A 21,336-nucleotide genomic window follows, 5' to 3' on the forward strand; every position below is an offset into this window, starting at 1 on the left:
TATCCTAAATGCATTATACAAGAATGACTCCCGCCAACAACAACATCATCATGTCGCTTTCTGCCAAGTACCATTTCAATCATGAAATTTTGAACTATTGGTGATAAAATCAGTTCTATATCAAAACTGTTTGGCGGTGACTGTGGAATTTATGTATTGCAGCAAGGAGTAGCATAAACAAACATTAAATAGCTTTTAATGCAAAAGCAATACTGGACATCCTCAAACCTTGTAATTGTTGGAGGTGGTCAAAAACAATGAGGTAAAGATTAATATATTCTACAGGTTTGCTCGTCCTTTCTCCCTCCCTGCCCGGCCTGCTGCTGTGCCACAAGAGCAGGAGGGAAAGGAACAGAGGGGAAATAAAAACAAATCGGGGCAACAACTGCGCGCTGCCTCCTACTTCCTGTTAGCCCCCCCTTTCCATCTCCAGCCATTTCCTGCTTCAAGGGTGGAGCTTTTTTTGCGCTCGTTTCACTGACCGATTAGAATGAGGACCTCACGGTCCTTAACAGGCGGTCGGCGTTGCTGCACTCCAACAGTAACTTCCTATGTTTACTCTGCCTGTATCCTCAGATTCAAACCCAATTGGGCCCTTAGGGAGCGCTGCCAGCGTTGATACCCAACTCCGGTTCAGGCCTCCAGCTAACGCTTTCCTTCAAGGCCCAGACAGACGCACACGTAAGAGTTTACGGCTTTAAACCCAGTGATTGTGTGAAGGGAAAGCGTGATGGCCAATACTTGAAGTCCCCTGGCAGCAGACTGAGGGAACCCCAGTGAGGCAGTATAACAAGTGAACATCAGGTCAAACCATATGAAAGCACACGCATTCCCCAATAATCCTTCGTCCGCCTCTTTCAAAGTACATGATCCTATTGCTCTTCAGCCCTGGCATTAAAAATTGATGGGTCGACCTGGTTCAAATCAGTTCAGCTCTCCATGGCAACTAGACACAGCGCAGACATGAGAACCTCACAACAGGGTGGCAGCCTGACTTGTCCTTATGTGTGCATATGACCTGTGTGCTAACGCACATGTACAATGGCTTGAAACCCTCCTGTCAGGCAAGACATTAAGGAATATGGAGCGCAGTTTAATCACTTTATGAAAAGAAAGTCTTGCACTTCAATGTTTTGTTGGCCGTGGTGTCATCCAGAAATGAGTGCAGCTGAATGACAGAGAGGATAATAATGTTATGAAAGTGAGGTTGAGTTCAAGTGCGATATGAGAAACGCGCGGGCCTCAACAACACAAGACCCGAGGAAGGGAAGCTTTTTGAACATTTCGTTTATGCAGCATTCCCTGCCAACCCGCTGCTGGAGGCTCGGTGTGCATGTAGGCTGATGCCCCGAAGATAGATCTGTGGATCCATTTCCTTCTGCCCGCTATGTTTACTGGGAGATGTAATCGTACTCCAGTGAGCCGCTTCCTTCCTGTAACACACACACACACACACACACACACACACACACACACACACACACACACACACACACACACACACACACACACACACACACACACACACACACACACACACACACACACACACACACACACACACACACACACACACACACGAAAGGACAGTCCAGAGGAGAAGGGAAGGAGAGGGGAAAAGAAAGGAAAGAAATATTCCGGCGGGTCTTTGTTTCGGCAGATAATTCCCATCCCACATTGAAAAACAAAACAAACAAACCAAAAAAAAAAAAAAAAACAAGCCCCAGTCTACACCATAAATCACCAATCAGTGTCCAACACATGCTGTATGAAAAAACGTGATGAAAAAGGGAGTAAACAGGCTTGGGGAGGGAGGAAAGGGAGCGAGAGAGCAGAGACAGAGTCGACTTGATTGAAATCAGAGCGGTGCATGTTACTCTTCAGGAAAGAAATCAGGGCGATTGAGAGGGAGAAGGGGTGATGGGGAAGAAATGGGGAACAGCATTAACATATTGAGTAGTATTTTGGTTCCTTGAGGTGATACTTTTTTCCCCTCCCCATGAAAACGGTGGTGTGAGTATCCAGCCATTTGTTAGCGTGGTGACATAGCGCTTTAAAATGTCTCTTGTTCCAAAGTTAACACTGGAGGCCGCGAGTCTCTCGACTGCGCTGCCACAAAAGCCGAGCCTCATTTCCTTTCCTTGCGGGAGACTTTTGATGTGTTTGAGACTTGGTAGGACATAATGAGAGCAGTGTGTCATCATTCATTAAAAGAAAAAGAAAAATACAAATCGGAGGCAATCTAAATCCTGCAGTTGACAGTGTCTTAAATTCCCAGTTCAACTCCAAAGTGAACTAAGGCTGACGACAGCCTTGATGAGGGGACGTTCACCAGGCTAAATAAACTCGTCTGACCTGTCTTCCGCTCTCATGTGCTTTCCACAACAAATAAATACCAATCCTTCCAGCAATCAATCCTGAGTCACTCAGCGGAACGGCCTCATTCTCTTGGATACAGACATTAGTTTTACCTTGAGACTCTTTGTTGACGGTAGAGCTGGCACAATGTACATTGAGGGCCAAAAATACGCATTAAACATTTAATAAGCTTAAAATGTCTGGGGAAAAAAAAAATAAAAATAAAAAAAAAAAAGGAATCCGTACAATAGCAGGTGCAACAGATCCCAGAAGAAGAGTTTAAACACATTTAAACATAACACATGAACATTTGGCAAAAAAATAAAAAGCAAGGAACGTTTCACTTCCACAACCATGCCAGATTAAGGTCACAAATGAAAAAAAAATGAAAACATTCATTTAACAGAGGGTCAGACTAACTGGTTTCCAAGTTTGTTTGTGTCAGCCCAATAACAGACCTGCCAACCTTGGGAAAATATTTTGAAGAAAGTCTTTCACTTTAAGTGCAAATATACATTTATATTATATGTATATGGTACTTTGCAAATAAATTGCAATAATTACAAAAAATAAACAAATAAAATAAAGGGCTGACTCTTCTCACTCTCGTTCACTGGAAGTCCTCCTTCCCCTCAACGTGCGTTAAACCAACTGAATCAAATGGAACGACTCAGTTTACTGAGTGACTCGTCAAGAACCAAGTCCCAAAAGAAAAAAAAAAAAGAGTCAAACCTTTCATCATGAGCGGAGCGGAGCTGTGACAGTGATAGAAATGCAGTCTCCAGGACGTTAGAATATTGTCAGGCGGTAGATAAATAATTGATCTAATCTTCTTTGTTTACCTTGAAGTACCTCCAAACAGCCGACATTTTCTTTCTTTCACTCTCTTGTCTGAGTGTCAAGCACGCAACTACGTTACATTACGTTGGTATCGGGTTTGAGTATTGGAGCATTTTGACCAGTCATGACATGAGCACAGTATCAGTGTGTACATTTGACCGGCACAGAATCTGAAAATATATCTGACCACTGATCGGCGGGTGAAAACCCTCCAATTCTTGTCACTGGCCGATTGGTGCCTCTCACGTTGTATATGTTAACATTAGAGTCACATTTTTGTGCTTTATTATAACCCTCCCACTTCCAATTTTACATCACAATGCAGCACTACACCTCTGTGGATAATAAAGTACCCCTGCCTATCAGCGGATGTTGAGTGAGAGGAGAGGGCGGTGACACAGAACCACATCTGGTCCAACATGAGGGATGTCGTTTAAATACCTAATAACATTTATTGGGTATTTATGTAATAGTTTTGTTTTGATTTCCATCACTAAATTACAACAACACACAAAAAAACAAAAAAAAAAACCATTATTAATAGGCATGCCTTCATGAATACATTCTTCAATGAGCCTGCCTATCAATTGTTTTTAAGCTCAATAAACACACAACATTTGGCCAGAATCTCTCCAATTTGTCTGAGACATCTTCCAGGGCATGTGGACCGGCACTAATTTGTTCTAACGGAAGCTCGGCTCTGCCACCCTACCTAATTTGCGTGTGATGCAGATGAGGGGGCGTGGTGAAGCCACGGTCTGCAGCAGGCTCGGGCGATCATGCAAAAAATTTTAATCGTCCATCCCGACCCCCAGTGATCACTGATAGATGATTTTATCGGCCTGGGGGTCCCGATGTTAAAATAAGTATAATATACAAAAAAATAAAAATAAATAAATAAAAAATATATCCTGTACTTGTCTGTTTGAATGTTATAATTGCTGTATACAATAAAAAACATTTATTTTTCCAGAGGCTAACGCTGGTAGTAAAAAACAAATTAAGTGGTAAATTCAAGATGTTTGTCACATATGAGCTTACATATATGTAGTAAAATGAAATTGTAATGCACCCGGAGATTATGCACAATTAAGTACTAAGGCACAATAACCAACTAAATTTACTAACTGAACTAACTGATTCCTAAAACGCAATAAATAAAAAAGGTAATATACAAAGTAGGAATACAAAATAGAAATAAAAGGAATAGACTTTTGGATACACAGATTTGTGCAGTAAAGTGCATATGAATAAAGTGAGGTAGTGTGTGTGGAGATATACAGTACAGTATACAAGGTAAGACACAGCAATATGGTAACACCGAACTGAACAGCAATACAGTGCAGTATGCAGTCACCCAGAACAGTGATACAGTATGCAGTACAGTATGCTACATACAGAACAGTAAGGTAGTGGGGCCTGTGTGAGTGACTCACTGCTTTTTGTTAGGACCCCTGGTGAGTTCAGCGTTGACAGTCCTTATGGCTTGCGGGAAGAAACTCAGTCTCCATTCTTACTGTGTGACTGCGGAGGCGCTTGCCCGACCACAGCAGCTGGAACAGTCCGTTGTTGGGGTGGTGACAATCCTAGGTGCCCGATGCTAGGTTTGTAAACCGAAAGCATCAAGATGGCGGCGTGGTGCCATTTCCTGAAAGTCGGGAACGAGACGGTCTTCAGTTCTTGTACGGTGTGTAGCAGTGGTCCAAAGTTCGCTTACCGTGGCGCTTCCTCCAGCGGCCCTCCTCCGGAACAGCGACAGGTCATTAAACGTGATTGGCTGGGTGGTCAAACTCACCTTACGTTGTTGCGCCACGGTAGCAGACACAAGAAATCTTGTTATAGTCCATGATCCGTCCAATGAGTCAATTTAATTTTGCCAAGCGCTGTCACGTTCGTGCATCCAATCCGTGTTCATTTACATTCGATCCCATGCTCGCTCCCCAGGTAGATATAACGTGAGCGAGATCAGATCTTGCGATGTAATTGCCATTGATGGACAGCAGATATACCCAATGAGAATTTGATTTGTCAGATCCCGGATAATCCTAATCGGACAAAACAGGAATTTTATATCTACTTGTTCATTGTATAATTAAAGTTAAATGGTTGTTTAATATACCAAATTGTATTGTAATAATTTGTATATTTGTCTTTATTCATCAAAAACGTATGTTTTTATTTGTTTGATTATAAGTTAAATGTTCTGAAATATATACAGTTTAATAAAATAAGTTTTCTCATCGGCATCAGTCGGGCTCTTGTGCACGTGTCTTTCTTCTTCTTCGTCCCCTTTTTTGCACGTCTTCCTGCGTGACTTCTTCACTGAACTTCAAGTACCGTTAGTGATGGCTGAGTTGGTTTCCAAAAAAGGTCACTTTGCCAGAGTGGCAATTTTTGGGTTTCAGGCCTCATGAGAGGGGAGAACCTGCAGATCCTGGAAAAACCGATTTGCGTGGCGCCAACTAAGGGAGCATTGACCCCCAACCTGCACGGACACCTGAAGGTCCATCGCCCAAGTCGATCAGTGGGAACAGTGTCAAAGAGTACGGCTGTGGCAGTCACCAGCCAGCTCTCCATCATTGGAGCATTTGACCGCTCCACCAAGAATGCCCAAGGCAGTTGCAGGTGGGGCCAGTGCACGTGATCCATGTGTACTTATTTAGCCAAAGAAATGGTGTCCTTCAACACCGTGAAAAAAAGCTTAGTTTAAGGACATGCTGTCAACCCTTGATCCTCAATACGAGTTGCCATGGCGACACTACTTTTCCCAAAAGGTCATTCTGAGGCTCTAAACAGAAACAAGAGAGGTCATAATGGGAGAGCTGAGGTCGGCCACCCACATCTCCCTACCACCGACGTGTGGTTTTCCGTGAGCATGATGCCTTACATGTCTGTCACTGCTCATTTCATATTGGATTGGACTCTGAAGGCGAGGTGTATGTTCATCCCAGAGAGGCACACAGGAGAAGACTTGTCTGATGCGCTCAAGGGAATCCTGGAGAATTTGGGCGTCAATGAATCCAAGATCACATGCGTCACCACTGACAGCGGAGCAAACATTGTTTTGGCAGTTGAAGAGCTGAAATGGCCGTGGCTCAATTGCTTTGAGCATAATTTGAATGTGGCCATCAATAAAGCCCTGGATGCCGAACAAAAGATCGTACTAACTGTGCTTTTGGATTTCTGAGCACCATCAAGGGATATTTCTTACACAGCTGGCTAATGAGGAGGGAGCTACACAAAGCTCAGACAGAGCTCATCATTCCCCAACATTCCCTCATTACGGTAAGCATTATGTGCCGTCTCTTTTTGCCTTATGGGAAATTATCCTTATTAGTTTGGAGATTTTATTCTTTTAACAAATCTCAAAGTAATCCACAAGTAACCATGTTTTCCTGAAGTTACTATTTTGATCACTACTTTTTTGGTAACTAAGGGATTACAGTTACATTTTTTTTTGTATTATAAATACGTAACGCCAGTAAATGTATTCCATTACTCCCCAACCCTGTGTTTAGGCTAGGTTATTGTGTTAATATTCAGACGGGGCAATCATCTGAAGGTATTCTTTTTATTATATTTTAATTAATATTTTAAGGAGTGTGCAACACGCTGGGGATCAAAGCAGATAATGGTCTTTGAATTCTAGAACAAGCCCCAGCGATCAAACGCATTCTGGCTGATGACCGGAGCCGCCGGTCTCTTCCCAATCTGACCTGGCAGGACGAATCCGTGCTGTAGGCCGTGAACGCTGCACTGTGACCCCCTCACCGAATTCACCGACATTCTTTCTGGCGAGACCTACGTGACAGCATCTTGCTTGCTGCCAACCCTCCGCTTGCTTTCAGAGAATGTGTTGGTGGAGGACCGCAACTGACCGCAACAATAAAATGAGGGGTTCTTATGGAGCTTGGAAAGAAATACTCTAATGATGCCTCTCAAGAACTGATGCGCCTGTCCACGCTGCTTGATCCGTGGTACAAGGCGGACTACTTTACCTCACCACCAGTCCTGGAGGCAAGCAGAGCTAGACCGGAGGAGGACATGGTGATGCCTTGGGTAAAGCAAATTGCGGCCACGGGACATGCACCTGTCAGAATTGAAGCCGAAAAAGACGACGTAGCTCCCCGGGCCAAGGAAAAGTAAAAATAAAATCACACCCATTGTCTTCTGCTTAGCAAGACGAGGCCCCTGTCTCCCTGTCTGCCGAACAAAGGGCAAAGGCTGAGGTGGAAATACATCTACACGAGTTGACCACTTTGGGAGATGCTTTTCTGTCATGTTCTGCCAGCTATATCATTACCTTACAATAAATTTGTTTTAAATCTTCCTTTGAAATTTGTCTCGAGTGGGAGTTCAAAGTTCAAGTTCAAAATGTACTTTATTGTCAATCGTACCATGCAACACGTAATTACACAGAATCAAAATTGCGTTTCCCCATACTCCAAATGTGCAAGTAATATTTGTAACACACAACACATGACATGAAAGTGCAAAAAGACAACAACAATAGACACAACAACACAACAAGACTAAGGATAGTCTTAATATACTCAAGAAGTCAAATGAGGTATGTTATTAAGGTAATAAGGTGCAGTACAAAGCTAGCAGCAAGAGGATACATATGTATACCAAGGGGGATACATATGTATTGTCAAAATGTAAATATTGTGCAGTCAGTTGGTCTTGGGAGACGGTGTTTACATTACATTTAGCAGACGCTTTTATCCAAAGCGACTTACAATTATTCAAACACCGACGGATGCAGCAATCAGGAGCAATTAGGGGTTAAGTGTCTTGCTCAAGGACACTACAGCATGCTAGCAGGAGGAGCCTGGGTTCGAACCAGCAACGTTTAGATTACTAGAAGACCAGCTCTACCTCCTGAGCTACCATCCCCCAGGGGTTATTAATAATTATCAATAATAGAATCCCCCTGTGGGAGATGGTATTATTTACCAGCAGGGTGGACAGTTCACGGTTTTTGCTATATAGACCTAATGTATACTGTTTTATACATATCCTATTTGTTACGGTTTTATATTGTGGTATACATCTCTCTATTAAAATGTGATAACAAAAAAGATTTAACATCTCGTCAATGTTTTTTAATCTCCAGTGTTTTTGTGGGCTACACAATGATTTACCGTGATGCATATTATCTTCTCCCTGCTGTTGGTAGTGGTGTTTACTACATTTCCCATGTAGCCCAGAGGGTAACTTCCTTGCATGGTCTTCCTGTTTCTGGTCTCACGTTGTTGTTGTTGTTGTTGTGGCAACAAATAAATGGCGAGATCATTAGCCCTTCAACTTGCAACAAATCACCGTCTCTATTACTGAACTCCCACACGCAACATGGTTTTAATAATGGAATTAGCCACGATCCATTGCGCATGATAATCTACACCCCGTAGCTGTGGGGAAAATAAATTCTGCCCTCATGAAGGGTAGGGTAAACGACTTGAACGCCTGCCATATTTAATATGAAAGTGACATGTTCTTATTTCTCGCATTTCTGCGACGCAACGGGATAGTTTAAAGTTTGTAAATGTTGAAATTAAAATCGAATACACATATACACATATATCAGCGATCAAGGAGACAAGGTGTTAGTGTTGCTCCCTACCTCCAGCTCTAAATAACTTGCCAAGTGGTAAGGGCTTTTGTGACCATACGACGGGTTGGGGGAGGCCGATTTTGAGCTAATTCGGTCGGAGCGACTCCGATTTATCACCATAACCTCCGAAAGGAGTGGATGGAGCGGGTGTCCATGTCTTTGGCCACCGCGGCGATCGAGGGGGATGAGTTGGGGCTGGAGGTTCCAAAAACTATCGATCCCACCCCGGTCCATCTCCCCCCTGGCCAGAGTGCGGACGTGGTCGCGTTACAAGAGCAGTTTTCTGACGCCTTCTCCTCCCCTCCAGACCACACGTCCACCATTCACCACTACGTGGAGATGACCCCGGGGGTGAAAGTACGCCCCTGGCCACACCGCCTGCCCAAACATAAATGCAAAGTTGTGCCACCCACATCAGGGGGCAGAATATTTTATGCTTAGGAAAAAAATAAAAAATAATATAAATAATAATATAATAATAAAAATGGTTTGGTATGCCTTAAAAAAAAATCATAAATAAAGAAATAATTCCACATAGTGGGCTCACTTGCTATCATCTATGCTGTGTTGTCATTGACATCGGTAACTTGCTATCATCTATGCTGTGTTGTCATTGACATCGGTAACCCTGGCTTGCAGGATATACATATTATCTGCAGCAGGGAGCTTTTGCCAAGTTTATCTGGTTAGGCAGCTAGCAAGAAAGGTCCCCGTCTTGGCTGGGTAGCAGGTGAAGGCCAGATCAGGCTTTAGAGAGAAGATAATGTGCCCTGTAACAGAGTGTGGCCTGCACCCGACTGACTGATATCAGTTGCTTGCTGATGGAGACGTAAAAATAGCAGCATCATTGTGAGTGGGCAGAGGAGGGTGGGTGAGGGGGGGGTCTTTCTAACAAAAAGGTAAATGGCAGGTGAAAACTTGACGCCGCGTGCCCAAACACAACGCCCCGCCCACTCCTCCTTCAAAACGAACCCTCTCAGCCGTGTGTTTACACGACAGTACCAAACTGTTACACAGCCTGCCTGTCTACTGATGTTCATATCAACAATCTTCCTTCTGTTGTTTTCACAACGTATATTATTTGCACATCTTTCCTTAACGATTGCCCTCCCTTCCGAGTGACCTATGACAAGTGTTTTATGGTTCAAACAATAGTGCATGTCCATAGGGGAAGGGAATATCGCACCGTGAAGCCAAGCACTGCAACCGGATAAAAAAAATACAGGCACTAAAACATAATTCAGCTCTCCACACATCACTATATTCGGTTTGAAATTGCCCAAATTTTAAGAATCCAAGGGGTTTCTGTCCTTAATTGGACAGAACAGCCTACATATGTGAAAAGGAAAATTGTCCTCCATCTTCCCTCCTTGTCCCCTACGTTCAACCCCTCTCCACCCGCACCCCCCTTTGTTCTTCACAACACCGGGGAAAAGATAAAATCAGCCTGTCCAGAATGAGTCCTCCATCCTCATTAGGAGACCATGTTAAGGGGAAGCTGCCCCCCCTCCCTCCACGCCTAGCCCCTAACCGGGCCGGCAGGAGTGGGTGAGGGCGGGGTAATTAAGATAATTATCCCTAAATATCAACAACGTCAACCGTCCCTAGGAGAGAGGGAGTGAGCGCTATCAAAAGGTGGAGATAAATAATGGAACACACAAAAGCCCTTCTCCCAGAGCGTCGGCTCAGCGACATTCAGGTCGCATTAGACAACAATACGGCAGTGAGCCTCCCCCGTGAGTCCCACTTTCTATTTTGTTTTAGACGGTCTTTTTGTTTGTTCTGGCGTTGGGTGTTCCGGTCCATTGCTGGATCTATTTGTTGGTTCTATTTGCGTTTCAAAAGCTCCAGGGTCTTTTGAGTTTGTTTCGATGACGTTATCACAAAGGAAACTTCAACTTCAGCTGTATGCAACATGCACTTCCTATGAGATGCAGGAAGATTGTGAAGCCATGTTTTCTGCAACAGCCAACCATAATCTCCACCGCGTACATGTTTCTTCTGACCATTTACACCCTTCCATACTGGAAAACACAACACAAACTCAACATAATACTTAACCAAATTTTCACCAGTGGACCAAAGCAGCCATAATGCTTACATTTACTGCTAGTTCTGCAGACATGGAACGCTAGGAAAAAACACAGAGATATTGAATCGGGGATCGGTGGATGCTGCTCTGCGCCACCTCGGCCATCCATCACTCTTTCATCCATTTTCATCAGTCTTAATCAATCAGATCGAGCCCGGACAAACACTCTTGTACCGTGTTTGTACTTGGGTGGCAAAGCGTGTAAAGGCACTAATCGGGTTAAACCTCTCAGCAGTCCCCATTGGCAGCATCTGGCTAATCCAATCTCCTCACAGTAAACACCTGACATGCACCGGAGGGGTGGGAGGCTGTCTCGATAAGCCAGGTACGGCCCACCAGTACACACACACACACCTACACACACACACACACACACACACACACACACACACACACACACACACACACACACACACACACACACACACACACACACCTCGTCACGCAGTGTTTACATACCCCCCGAGGAAGAAGTACTGACAGCCTTTGATACAGTGCCTTATAGCCTTATCTCACAATGACGGCTAAATTAACGGGAGGAGGGAGTGAGAAATGTGTGAGATATTATAGACGGGTAATCTGGATAAGCTCTGATATTGCAGATCAAACAGTAAAAAAAAAAAAAAAAACTGCTTTCGTTCGGCAATACACACGCTGCGCCTGACATGGACGCACCCCCAAAAAAAAACAATAATCAGGCCCCCTGGCGCAGTGTGAGCCCGAGCTGATGGTACACACTTGTGAGTAGACGCAAAGATGTTCAGTATGACTCCCAGTCAGTTGACAAACACAGGGCTATGGGGCAGCATGAGGGCCATCTCATTTCAGCCCAACTGAAATAAAGATAGGGCCACACACGCGAAGACAGAACTGGAGGTGCTGGGACTGAACTTGTACAACTCTTCCCACTGATCTCACCTCTCTCGCAGATAGAGGGGATTTTCTAGTTCGCCCTAGTACTTGTACTTTTCCAGCACTGTACTTACTCATGGTGGGAGGCCGGGGGTGGGGAGGGGAGGGCAGGGCGAGGCCCGCTCAGGACAGGGTTCTGGACAGGTTTGGTTGTTCTCCGCTGGTTCTTGCCTAGACGCACTCATGACCTGCACAACAGAAACACAGAATCAAACAGAGGAAAGGGTTAGGGTGAACTCTAGCATCCAAAAAGATAAGACAAGGTGTAAGAATCTGAAACTGCAAAAAAAAAAAAAAAAAAAGAATGATACAGATACTGACGCCGTCATGAGCTAGGTCATATTGATATTTGTGACCCACCACAGCAAAACTCGCCATCTCGCACATTTCAAAAATCGCCAGGAGCAGCCAAATAACTTGGAGAAAAAAAAAAAAAAAAAAACACACCTTTCTTGAAGGAAAAGTCGATTTTTCCAGATTCATATTCCTGAGTGTTTTTTTTTTTTTTTTATCTCTCAACGTATTTTCAAAACCGAGTTTGATTTATAAATAGCAGAAGAATGTTAAACCGTGGAGTTAAATATTCCTGTTCGATTACATAGGGGAACGCAGTTCACTTGCCGGGACGCTGAACAACGCCGATTGATCGTTTCCTTTAAAGCGAGCGTCCAGGTGAAGACCATTCATCCATATTCCATGTGATGTGAAGTCACAATGTGAAACCGTTTTGATAGAATGCAACCTTTAAAATCGTACTACTTTTACACACACGGAGCCACAGCTGGAAAAAAGGTAGACAAAGAAACGCGTCACGCACCTACGTCACTTCCGTAAACAGACGGTTAAAGCACAGCACGGGGGTGTTTCGGTCTCACTTGTCTGTGAAAGCTTTTGTCTCTGTATCGTTATGGGTTACGTGAAGTGGGCGGCGGAAGCTCTGAATCATATTTCGGACCTTAATCTGACCAGTGCTATAGATCCAAGTCAGTGTTAGCAGCGCGTACTGGACTTCATTTTCCGCGATGATAGTCAGTTCTCCGACAGCCACGCGGAGAACGACAGCGCTGAATCTGATATTACTCCGGACTTGGAGACCATTTCAAACAGCGGATTTCAAACTTAATGACGATGAAACTGAATATTTTCAAGAACCACCAGAGGAGACTGACGATAAGTCCGTTGCTGGTACAACGGAAGAAGTTGAGGATGTGATGAAGTCCGTTGAGGTTGGTGACAGATTTTTTGATTTCCTGAGACTCATAATATTGATAGGCTCTCCATTTTGTTGTGTTGTCCGTAATTTTAAACTCCAAAATAATTCCACTTTCATAAAACATGTATATTCTTACTGTTAAATAAAAGCTTTTTTTTTAAAAACAAAATGTATTGTGTGTTGTTGAGCTGTTCGTGATTGGCCCATTCAGCAGTATGTTAAGTAGCCATGAGGCTTTAGCCGTTTCTCAATACCAAGTACGCGAAGTCCGGACTTGGTAGTTCAGACTTGGCAAGTTCGACCCAGGAGTACAGACTCCCGGGGACGGGAGGACGCAGGACGGTCATTCTGCGAAATGCATTCTGGGATACTTGGCTGTCCCAAGTCCACACAAGTCACCACCGATGCATCCTCAATAAAATGAGCGGAGCAAGGCCACATCCAGGCATTTGGACTGGACTTGGCTTGATGCGTACTTTGAATTGGAACAGTACTTGGGCTGCGACTGATGACGTTTCACAAGTCCACAAGAACACAAGTACAGACAAGAACGCAGATTGAGAAAGGGCCTTTGTTTGTCCGCCAATCCATTTGCATTCTGGGAGCTGGCTGAATGAACCTGGTGTGTGTAAAACTTTGAGGTGATTATCTCAGAAACACGGTTTGCCACACCCTTGTCATTAACAAGTCATAGCTTTAAAAATATTTTCTTGATTTTTACAAGTGACACCTCGTTTTGAAGCCATGATTCTCCACTTCCAAACGATGCAAAAAAATAAAAAACTCCAAAGCCGCCAAATGACCCTAAAGTATGCAGTGGGTCACATTTGTGAAACAGTGATGTTACAAGCAATCGGGATTTAGTGTATGGGTTCGCATTGATGTGGAACATTGACTGTGGAAATTCAAAGCATTGAGGTTCAGTGATGCATCTGTGTGCTTCCCACTAAAGGATATAGAGGCCCTTTCAATTACCCCTAAGCTGATATACAACCACATTATACCACAGGAAGCCAAGTTGAGTGAGCCGCCATCGCACAAGCCCAGCCATGGTCATTAACGTCTTTATTGGCCCTGAAATGGCAGGGCATGAGCACACTAACCAGGCATTGTAGTGCATGTGTTGCACATGCATATCCATCCATCCAAAGAGTGTGCGAGTGTGTGTGTGTGTGTGTGTGTGTGTGTGTTGGGGGAGGGGGTCATTGGTCTTAATAGCAGTGATCTGATGATGGCGCAGAGGTAGGCAGAGCACGGTAATAAGGGGGTAATTTGATCAGCCTGGCGGATGTGTGCAGGGGGGGGTCGTGGGGTGGGTGGTAGAGCAGATGAGGGCTAAATGATGCAGAGGATGTTGAAATAGAGTGACCACCGCGTTGCCACAAGCAACAATAGCCGTAGCTGCTGGAGGGATTTGATATCCTCGAGGTGCCGCCGCAGGATATGAAAAATAAATAGATTAAACAGCACATGTCAGCAGAACGGTTAAGCGGCATAGCAAACAGGAGCATGTAGGTGCTGAGGCAGCCTCGTGTACGGAGATGTCGCACAGGGGAAGAAGGGGCAAAGACTAATAGACAGACTTTCTCCTGTTTTCTTATAATCATTATGACTATATGATTGATATAGGATTAAAAGTTTATGGCAATGGCAGCTGCCTTACCTTAGCGATGGACACGGACACACAGACAGACACACACACGCACACGCACACACGCACGTGCGCTCCGTCGCCACACTGTTTTAATTTGGAGGAATGGGGCACGACTCTCCGTGTTGCTCTCTGTGATCGAAAAACCAGCGCTAGACTTAAAGAATATCAGTCGACTAACGGGTTTCCAACTCATCGACTTCCTGGGGGGAGCCCTTAATAACCACTAATATTGTGTAGTTCCCCCTCGTGCCTCCAAAACAGCTGACCCATCGAGGCACGGACCCCACAAGATCTCTGAAGGTGTGCTGTGGTATCTGGCACCAAGACGTTAGCAGATCCTTTAAGTCCAGTAATACTGTTTTTACACCCAAATTACCTTTTTTTTTTTTCTTTAAACTAAAAGGTAAACCCTCTAAAAGTAGGCAATTGATGCCTTTCCCATTGTCAGGAGAAATGCTGTTACTTTTTTTCCCCTGGTGTGTCACGATCGATGTCACAAACACACCGGAGAAGGGCCGTGTCATGGTTCCAGTGTGATTGGGGGAAGGAGGGGAGAGAAGAAAAAAAACAAAAAACAAAAAAAACAAAAAACTGGAGGAGACAGCAAGTTAAACAAACAACATAAAATTGTAAATATAATCATAGTAATAAAAAAATACAACGCTCATCACCCAATGAGACTGTTCCCTTTGTTCCTTCAAAAGAGCCGTTAACAAGAATCGGATCCAACACTAAGCAGCATGGAGTATCCATGGCCGCACCCATGCACTGGCAGCGCCCGATGCCTGCACTGGTCCTTCGGCAATGGGGAGCGGAGACGCTCCTCCTTGTTCCGAGACCGGCTTAGGGCAGTGCTGGGGTGCCTTGGAGTGTAGGGTTTTCCCGCTGTGGTCCCCAGTGGTCGCCATACTCAAAACATTTCATGGCCCCCCATGCAGGAAAAAAGTAATTAACTTCTGATTTTGGATTCTACATCGGATATAAAATGTTTGAACGATATACAGATAATACTGTCTACTCATGTGCCAATGTCTGGAACTTCAACGCACTTTACATCACACAGGTAAAGGGGTGAAAATTAGCGAGACGACGCAGGCGTTGCGTTTCCAGCAGAGCCTATGCGAGCTGGAGCCGTGTTACATTTCCCATTATTGACAAATAATGGGAGGGATTTTTCCTACCGGACATTTTACGGGGGGACCACTTTTGGCAAGTACTAACCACTGCATACCAGGAACACCCCACAAGACCTGCCATTTTGGGGATGCTCTGACCCAGTTGTCTAGACATCACAATTTGGCCCTTCTCAAAGTCGCTCAGATCCTTACGCTTGTCCATTTTCCTCCTGGTCATTTTCAGGAAGCATGAGGCTGCGGAAGTGGGAAACAAGTGTGGAACGGGATGCTGGTTGTGTGTGTGTGTGTGTGTGTGTGTTTGTGCTGAAATGTTACGGCTGTGACCTGGGAATAGCTTCACTGCCCCACACGATTGGCCAGTTTCCCCAGCCAATCAACAACATAGAAGCTCAGAGGACGAGAGGCCAATCAGGCAGCGCCTTCACTAAAGAGCCTGGGGGCATTGATGGGGGCCAGATTTTGAAATTAAAGGGTCGCACTGTGTATGTATAAAAAGGTAGGCAATGAGGATGCTGTTGGAAAAGCCACAGGTGCAGTGATAAACTTACAATGGAATGGTGTGGGGGAGTGGGACATATGTTGTGTGTTTGAGCGTGAAATGTGTGGCTGTGGTGTGTATGTGAGAATTTAAGGGGTTAGCTGCACCAGACCCAGTAGCGCACACACACACACACACACACACACACACAGGCACACACACACACACAGGCACACACACACACACAGGCACTGAGAGAGCGAGAGAACGGACCATGATGCCAGGGGGCACGAGCAGCCAAAGCAGCCTCACAGCAGCATCCCTGTGCCAGCTAGAGGAAAGGAGTACAGGAATGCAAACAAAAAAAAAAAAGAACGAAAAACTGTGTGTATGTGTGAGTTGTCAGTGGAATACATCTAGTACTAGGGTGGGCTGTGTGGGTCTGTAGTGAGTCAAATTCCAGTTTGTTCTATTGAAATTATAATGAGATTGTTTTTGAGCTGGCTGATGTATGATTGCCTGCACATAGTTAAGGTCACTTATAAAAGGGCAAAACTACAGGGCTTTGGCTTGCCCGTAAAACACCACCCTTTTCCCATAGTGCCCTCTACTATAAGAGAGAGACTACTCCAATGGTGGCGTTACCGTTGCTGCGCTATGCAAACATTCAGCTGGCACAAAACAGGTTTTGGCGGAGTAAAACCCACTCCAGAACACAGGATAGCCTTGTACACACACACGCACGCACGCACGCGGAGGAGAGGAGTCGAGAGTGAGAATAATAGAAGAGCTCAAATGTAATAGTTGACCGTGTCTGATGTCTCGTTCCATCCATACCTGGCTGTCTTAAGAGGCAACCGGCACAGCTATCCTCCAAAATGTCTATTTACACACCACAAGAACTGTTTGCGTAATTACTTTTTTTTTTTAATGTATTGGTTTGATTATTTAGAGGAAACGTGACCGGACCATTCATAAGATAAACTGCACACATGGCCTGCCTTAATAGCCCATTGACAGATAAATAAGGCCGATACTGTGACGACATCAGTAAATAGTGCAGTGTTTTCCCAACCACTGTGCACACTAGTGGCTTTGGTTTTAATGCGGCCTTAATGACATAGTTTAGCACACACAATTTCACACTGGAAGTGAGCAGCATTAGTAGACAGTAATAGTCTGCGCAGTTATACATGCTAATGATGTTTAGGTGGTTTAGTGGATAGTGATGTGGAATTATTTCATTGTAAAAAAAAAAAAAAAAAGTGTGCCATGATTAAAAGGTAGTATGAAAACGCGTCACACTTCAAAAACATGTATAGTAAAATAAATAAAAATGGGGGGGGGGGGAAGAATGAATAAAAACTACCGATCTGTCTAATAATATATAAGCTCCTAGTGCGACTCCCCACTGGAGTAATGGACGCTGCCATAAACACTGTTACCACATGGTTTGTCGTTCAACAGGATAACCTCGGGAGGAGCGCGACGGGGGAAAACTGTTGGCGTGAAACTGGCGTGTAAACGGGGACTTTAAACCCCACGGCTCGGGTGACGTGCATCGCCCGGGCGGCACTCCCAGCCCAAACGCTCCGCGTCGTTTAAGCCGCATTATCGCGCAGCGGCGACGGGGAGGATTGAGCGGCACGACGGCGCGGCGACGGGAACGCTGCGTTCCGACCCGGACTCGGAAAAGTCAGACCCGTTGCCCGGGGGAGGTGGTGGAGGGGAGCAAAACCCCTTTGATTAGGGTTATATTTCTGACTTGGATGTAAGCGGCTCTCCGGTTTTTGACAGTGTTTGCACATACGTTTGCGGCTTGCACAACTCACGAAGACAGTGTTTGCCCCGAACACGAGCAGTAAAAAAAAAACAACAACAACAAACAAACAAACACATTTTAGCTCGTAAGTGGGAATTACACCGACTCGGATTGACCGATTTCCGAGTTTCAGAGGAACGCAGCGCAACTCTATATCCTCCCAGCGCGCCGGCGAAGAGCGAAACGTGAAATACAAAATGAAATGAAATTCAAGCACACTAACGGCGACAACTCGGGCATCAGCCACCCACGCAATAAAACGTTTATGAGATCAATTTCCAGTGGATATCTAAATATACATTATATATAAATCAAATATACGTGAAGACGTCGTCGGCGGACGAGTGGGTTGCGGTGAGTGACAGGCCTTGTGAGCCAATCAGGGGCGAGAAGCCAGGAGCGGCCGGCCAATGGGAGGCACCGTTACAAAGCCTGTCAACACCGATTCTGCTGCGGCGGGAGGCCGCCTGGGGGGGGGGGTGGGGGGGGGGGGTAGGTAGGTAGGCCCGGTGAATTAAAACGTAAAGTTTGCAACGATTATCAAAAACCAAAAACATTTCGCCGTTCGGAAACAAAACGCCCCAACAAAACCGAGGGCAAACGCAACCCGACTTGAAATTTTAAAATAAACAAACTTTAACAACACAGACACACACACACACGGTAAGCGTCATTCAGCCCGCAGTGTACGTACCGCTGAGCTCGACAAGTTCTATCTTTGACGGTATTCGGTAAAATGGAGGCGGCGAAGAGACGCTCACCTCGCTCCCTAGTCGACCGCCGACGCCTCGGTCACATCGCTACCGGTGTTTCCCTCCGGCCGTCGGAGAATAAAGGTCGACAACATCCATGGTGTCCCGGACCAGGAAGTCCCCGCGTTCCTCCTCCTAGGAGAACACTTCTCAAACTCGGGATGGAAGAAGCCCCTGCAGGAGGGCGCTGGGAGCCCGGGACGCCCGGCCCAGGTAGCACTGCGCCGCCCGGCGGCCTTAGCTCACCGGCCGCAGCCTGCGGGGACTTAAAGGGGCTGGACCAAATATCGCGATATATTTGTTTTGGACCCACCTCAGTAGAAGACAACGTCCCCCTGCATTACAGTAACCAAAACCGCAGGCGATTTGTAGGATTAAATCGCGACGGCGATATCATATGGATATAGGGCCCGGCCCCTAGATTCAGTCATAGCTTTGAAATAAATACTAGCAACAAAATTCTATTAACCCTCGTGGAGAAATAGCCTATACAGCCCATACGTCAAGTATGAAAATGATGTTTATTGGGGTGAAATCTTAAAAAAAAAAAAAAAAACCCTGAATTTCACATTACAGTATCGTGCAGTAGTTAAAAATGGAACATCGGAATATGACTGCAGATTTAAGAAAAATGTAAAAAATACAAATCCCATGTTCCCCCCCCCCCCCCCCACCCCATTTAATTAGTGCTACTGACCTTATTCAATGGGGAAAGCCTGTTTATTGGGTGGAAATCTCCAAAGGGTAAATTAAATGTTGCGGCGCTCTGCAGTGGTTGCAACTGGAATATCAAATTATTTTACACAGCTTCACCACGTCAGAATAAGACTCGATTGAAAATCCCAAATTTGATTGATCCACCCCCCCCCCCCCCCCCCCCCCCCCCCCCCTTTTCCCATTTTGTATATAGGGCCGGAGTTAACAGAAACAGCGGTGGAGGGAATGCCTCGGAATAGTGGAAATGCCACCTCGAACAATGTACCTGCTGTACCCTTTTTTTTACTGTACATGTGTGCTCGTGCAGATCGCGATTCCAATTTCCAACAAAAATCTGTACCCCTTAAAATGTCTACTGTGAACAAAAGCCCATGGCTACAGGTTCTGCTTTTCAAGCATACTCTATTTCAGGTTATATTCTCCACTGTACAGCCACTGCAGTGTTGCTGGTATGGTATAGCCCCACTTGTACGCAGCTGTTTGAACGAAGGCTATAATCAAAACGAAACCAATTCAAAATAAATCAATTGGAAATTATCTTTAAAAAGCATCTTGAAAATGTCAACAGAATACCCCGAAACAAAAGTCTGAGGGTTGGATTAACTCCTAGTTACCCTATCGCAGTGGGGCGCCGAGGAATTGCAAGGAGGGCAGAAAAAGAAAGGTTTAAAAAAAAAAAAAAAAAAAAAAAAAGTCCAAATAAAACAGGCTTAATGTTTGTTTAAACTTTTAAGCATTCATTTCAAGAGTCAAGAGGTTTATTCAACACATACATATACATACGTTCATACATATATGCAGTGAAATGTCTTTGCAACGCACCGAGAGATTATGCACAATAGTTACTAAACCGAACATAATAGCTAACGCTATTTCTACCGAGCTAACTAACTGAAACTAACTGATTCCTAAAACGTAAAGCAGTAAGTCAATAGAGTAATTTCACATGACTAATTAATTTAATGACATATGTTTAGGGGTTGGGCGGTTGAGGGGAGAGAAAGGGGTTGTCATTTTCTTCATTTTTATTTATTTATTATTATTATTATTGTTGTTGTTGTTATTATTAGTCGTGCACCTTTCTCCCCCATGCTAGCCTGTGTGAATAGGCGATAAAAGCCACAAATGAAGGCGCCCGCTCAACCTGATTTGCGAGCAACTACCTTAGTTTGCATACGACACAATTTGTATTTACGCTGCACTGCTGTGAGAGTCCTGAACACGTGTCCGCAGTACCCCTCTGTGGCGGAGCGCGGCATTGGCCCCACTCCAATGGAACCAACATCCCACACCCCTTTCTTTTTCAAGCATTAGTCGGTTGAGCGGGCCATTGATTTGCCCATTTGCGGCGTATTGTGTTCATTCGCTGAGCATGTCAGTCACTTGTCGAGGACGGGCAATCTCGTACGATCAGTAAATAATCCCGGGTCGGAGCGAGCTGAGCAACTTGGAAATAAACAGCCAATTTCAACGGTGGACGGAGGAAAAAAAAAATCAATAAATCACCCTAGAGAGTCTCGGCCTGTGGCGAGGAAATGCACCTTAAGGCCGCTGCCGGAGTGTGAAGTCATCTAGCAGCGACAAACTAGGTTTTATACAAATTGAAGCCGTGCAGACCCGAGGCACCGAGCCGCCGATCGAGTGCGCCTGAGCGTTGTGGAACACTTGTTTTCCTAATGTGGGAAATATAGGGAGTCATTTCTCTGGCTCGCCGTCCTACCCGTGTAGGTTTCATGCTCTATTAC

The 21,336-nt window shown here is 45.0% G+C and overlaps 1 protein-coding gene across 1 annotated transcript in view; it reads right to left on the minus strand.

Annotated features, from left to right (window-relative positions):
- Nucleotides 1-18,971, minus strand: part of usp6nl (USP6 N-terminal like) — a 70,779-nt gene extending 51,808 nt beyond the window's left edge. Inside the window, exons 1-2 of the mRNA XM_080022567.1 lie at nt 18,884-18,971; nt 11,894-12,007 (exon numbers count right to left, since the gene is read on the minus strand). Coding sequence (XP_079878693.1) covers nt 11,894-11,897 — 4 coding nt within the window. The 5' untranslated portion in view covers nt 11,898-12,007; nt 18,884-18,971. The remainder of the gene's footprint in view (nt 1-11,893; nt 12,008-18,883) is intronic.
- Between the last annotated feature and the right edge of the window lie 2,365 nt (nt 18,972-21,336).

This window comes from Zeus faber, assembly GCF_960531495.2.
Source record: "Zeus faber genome assembly, chromosome: 21".
NCBI classification, from domain to species: Eukaryota; Metazoa; Chordata; class Actinopteri; order Zeiformes; family Zeidae; genus Zeus; species Zeus faber.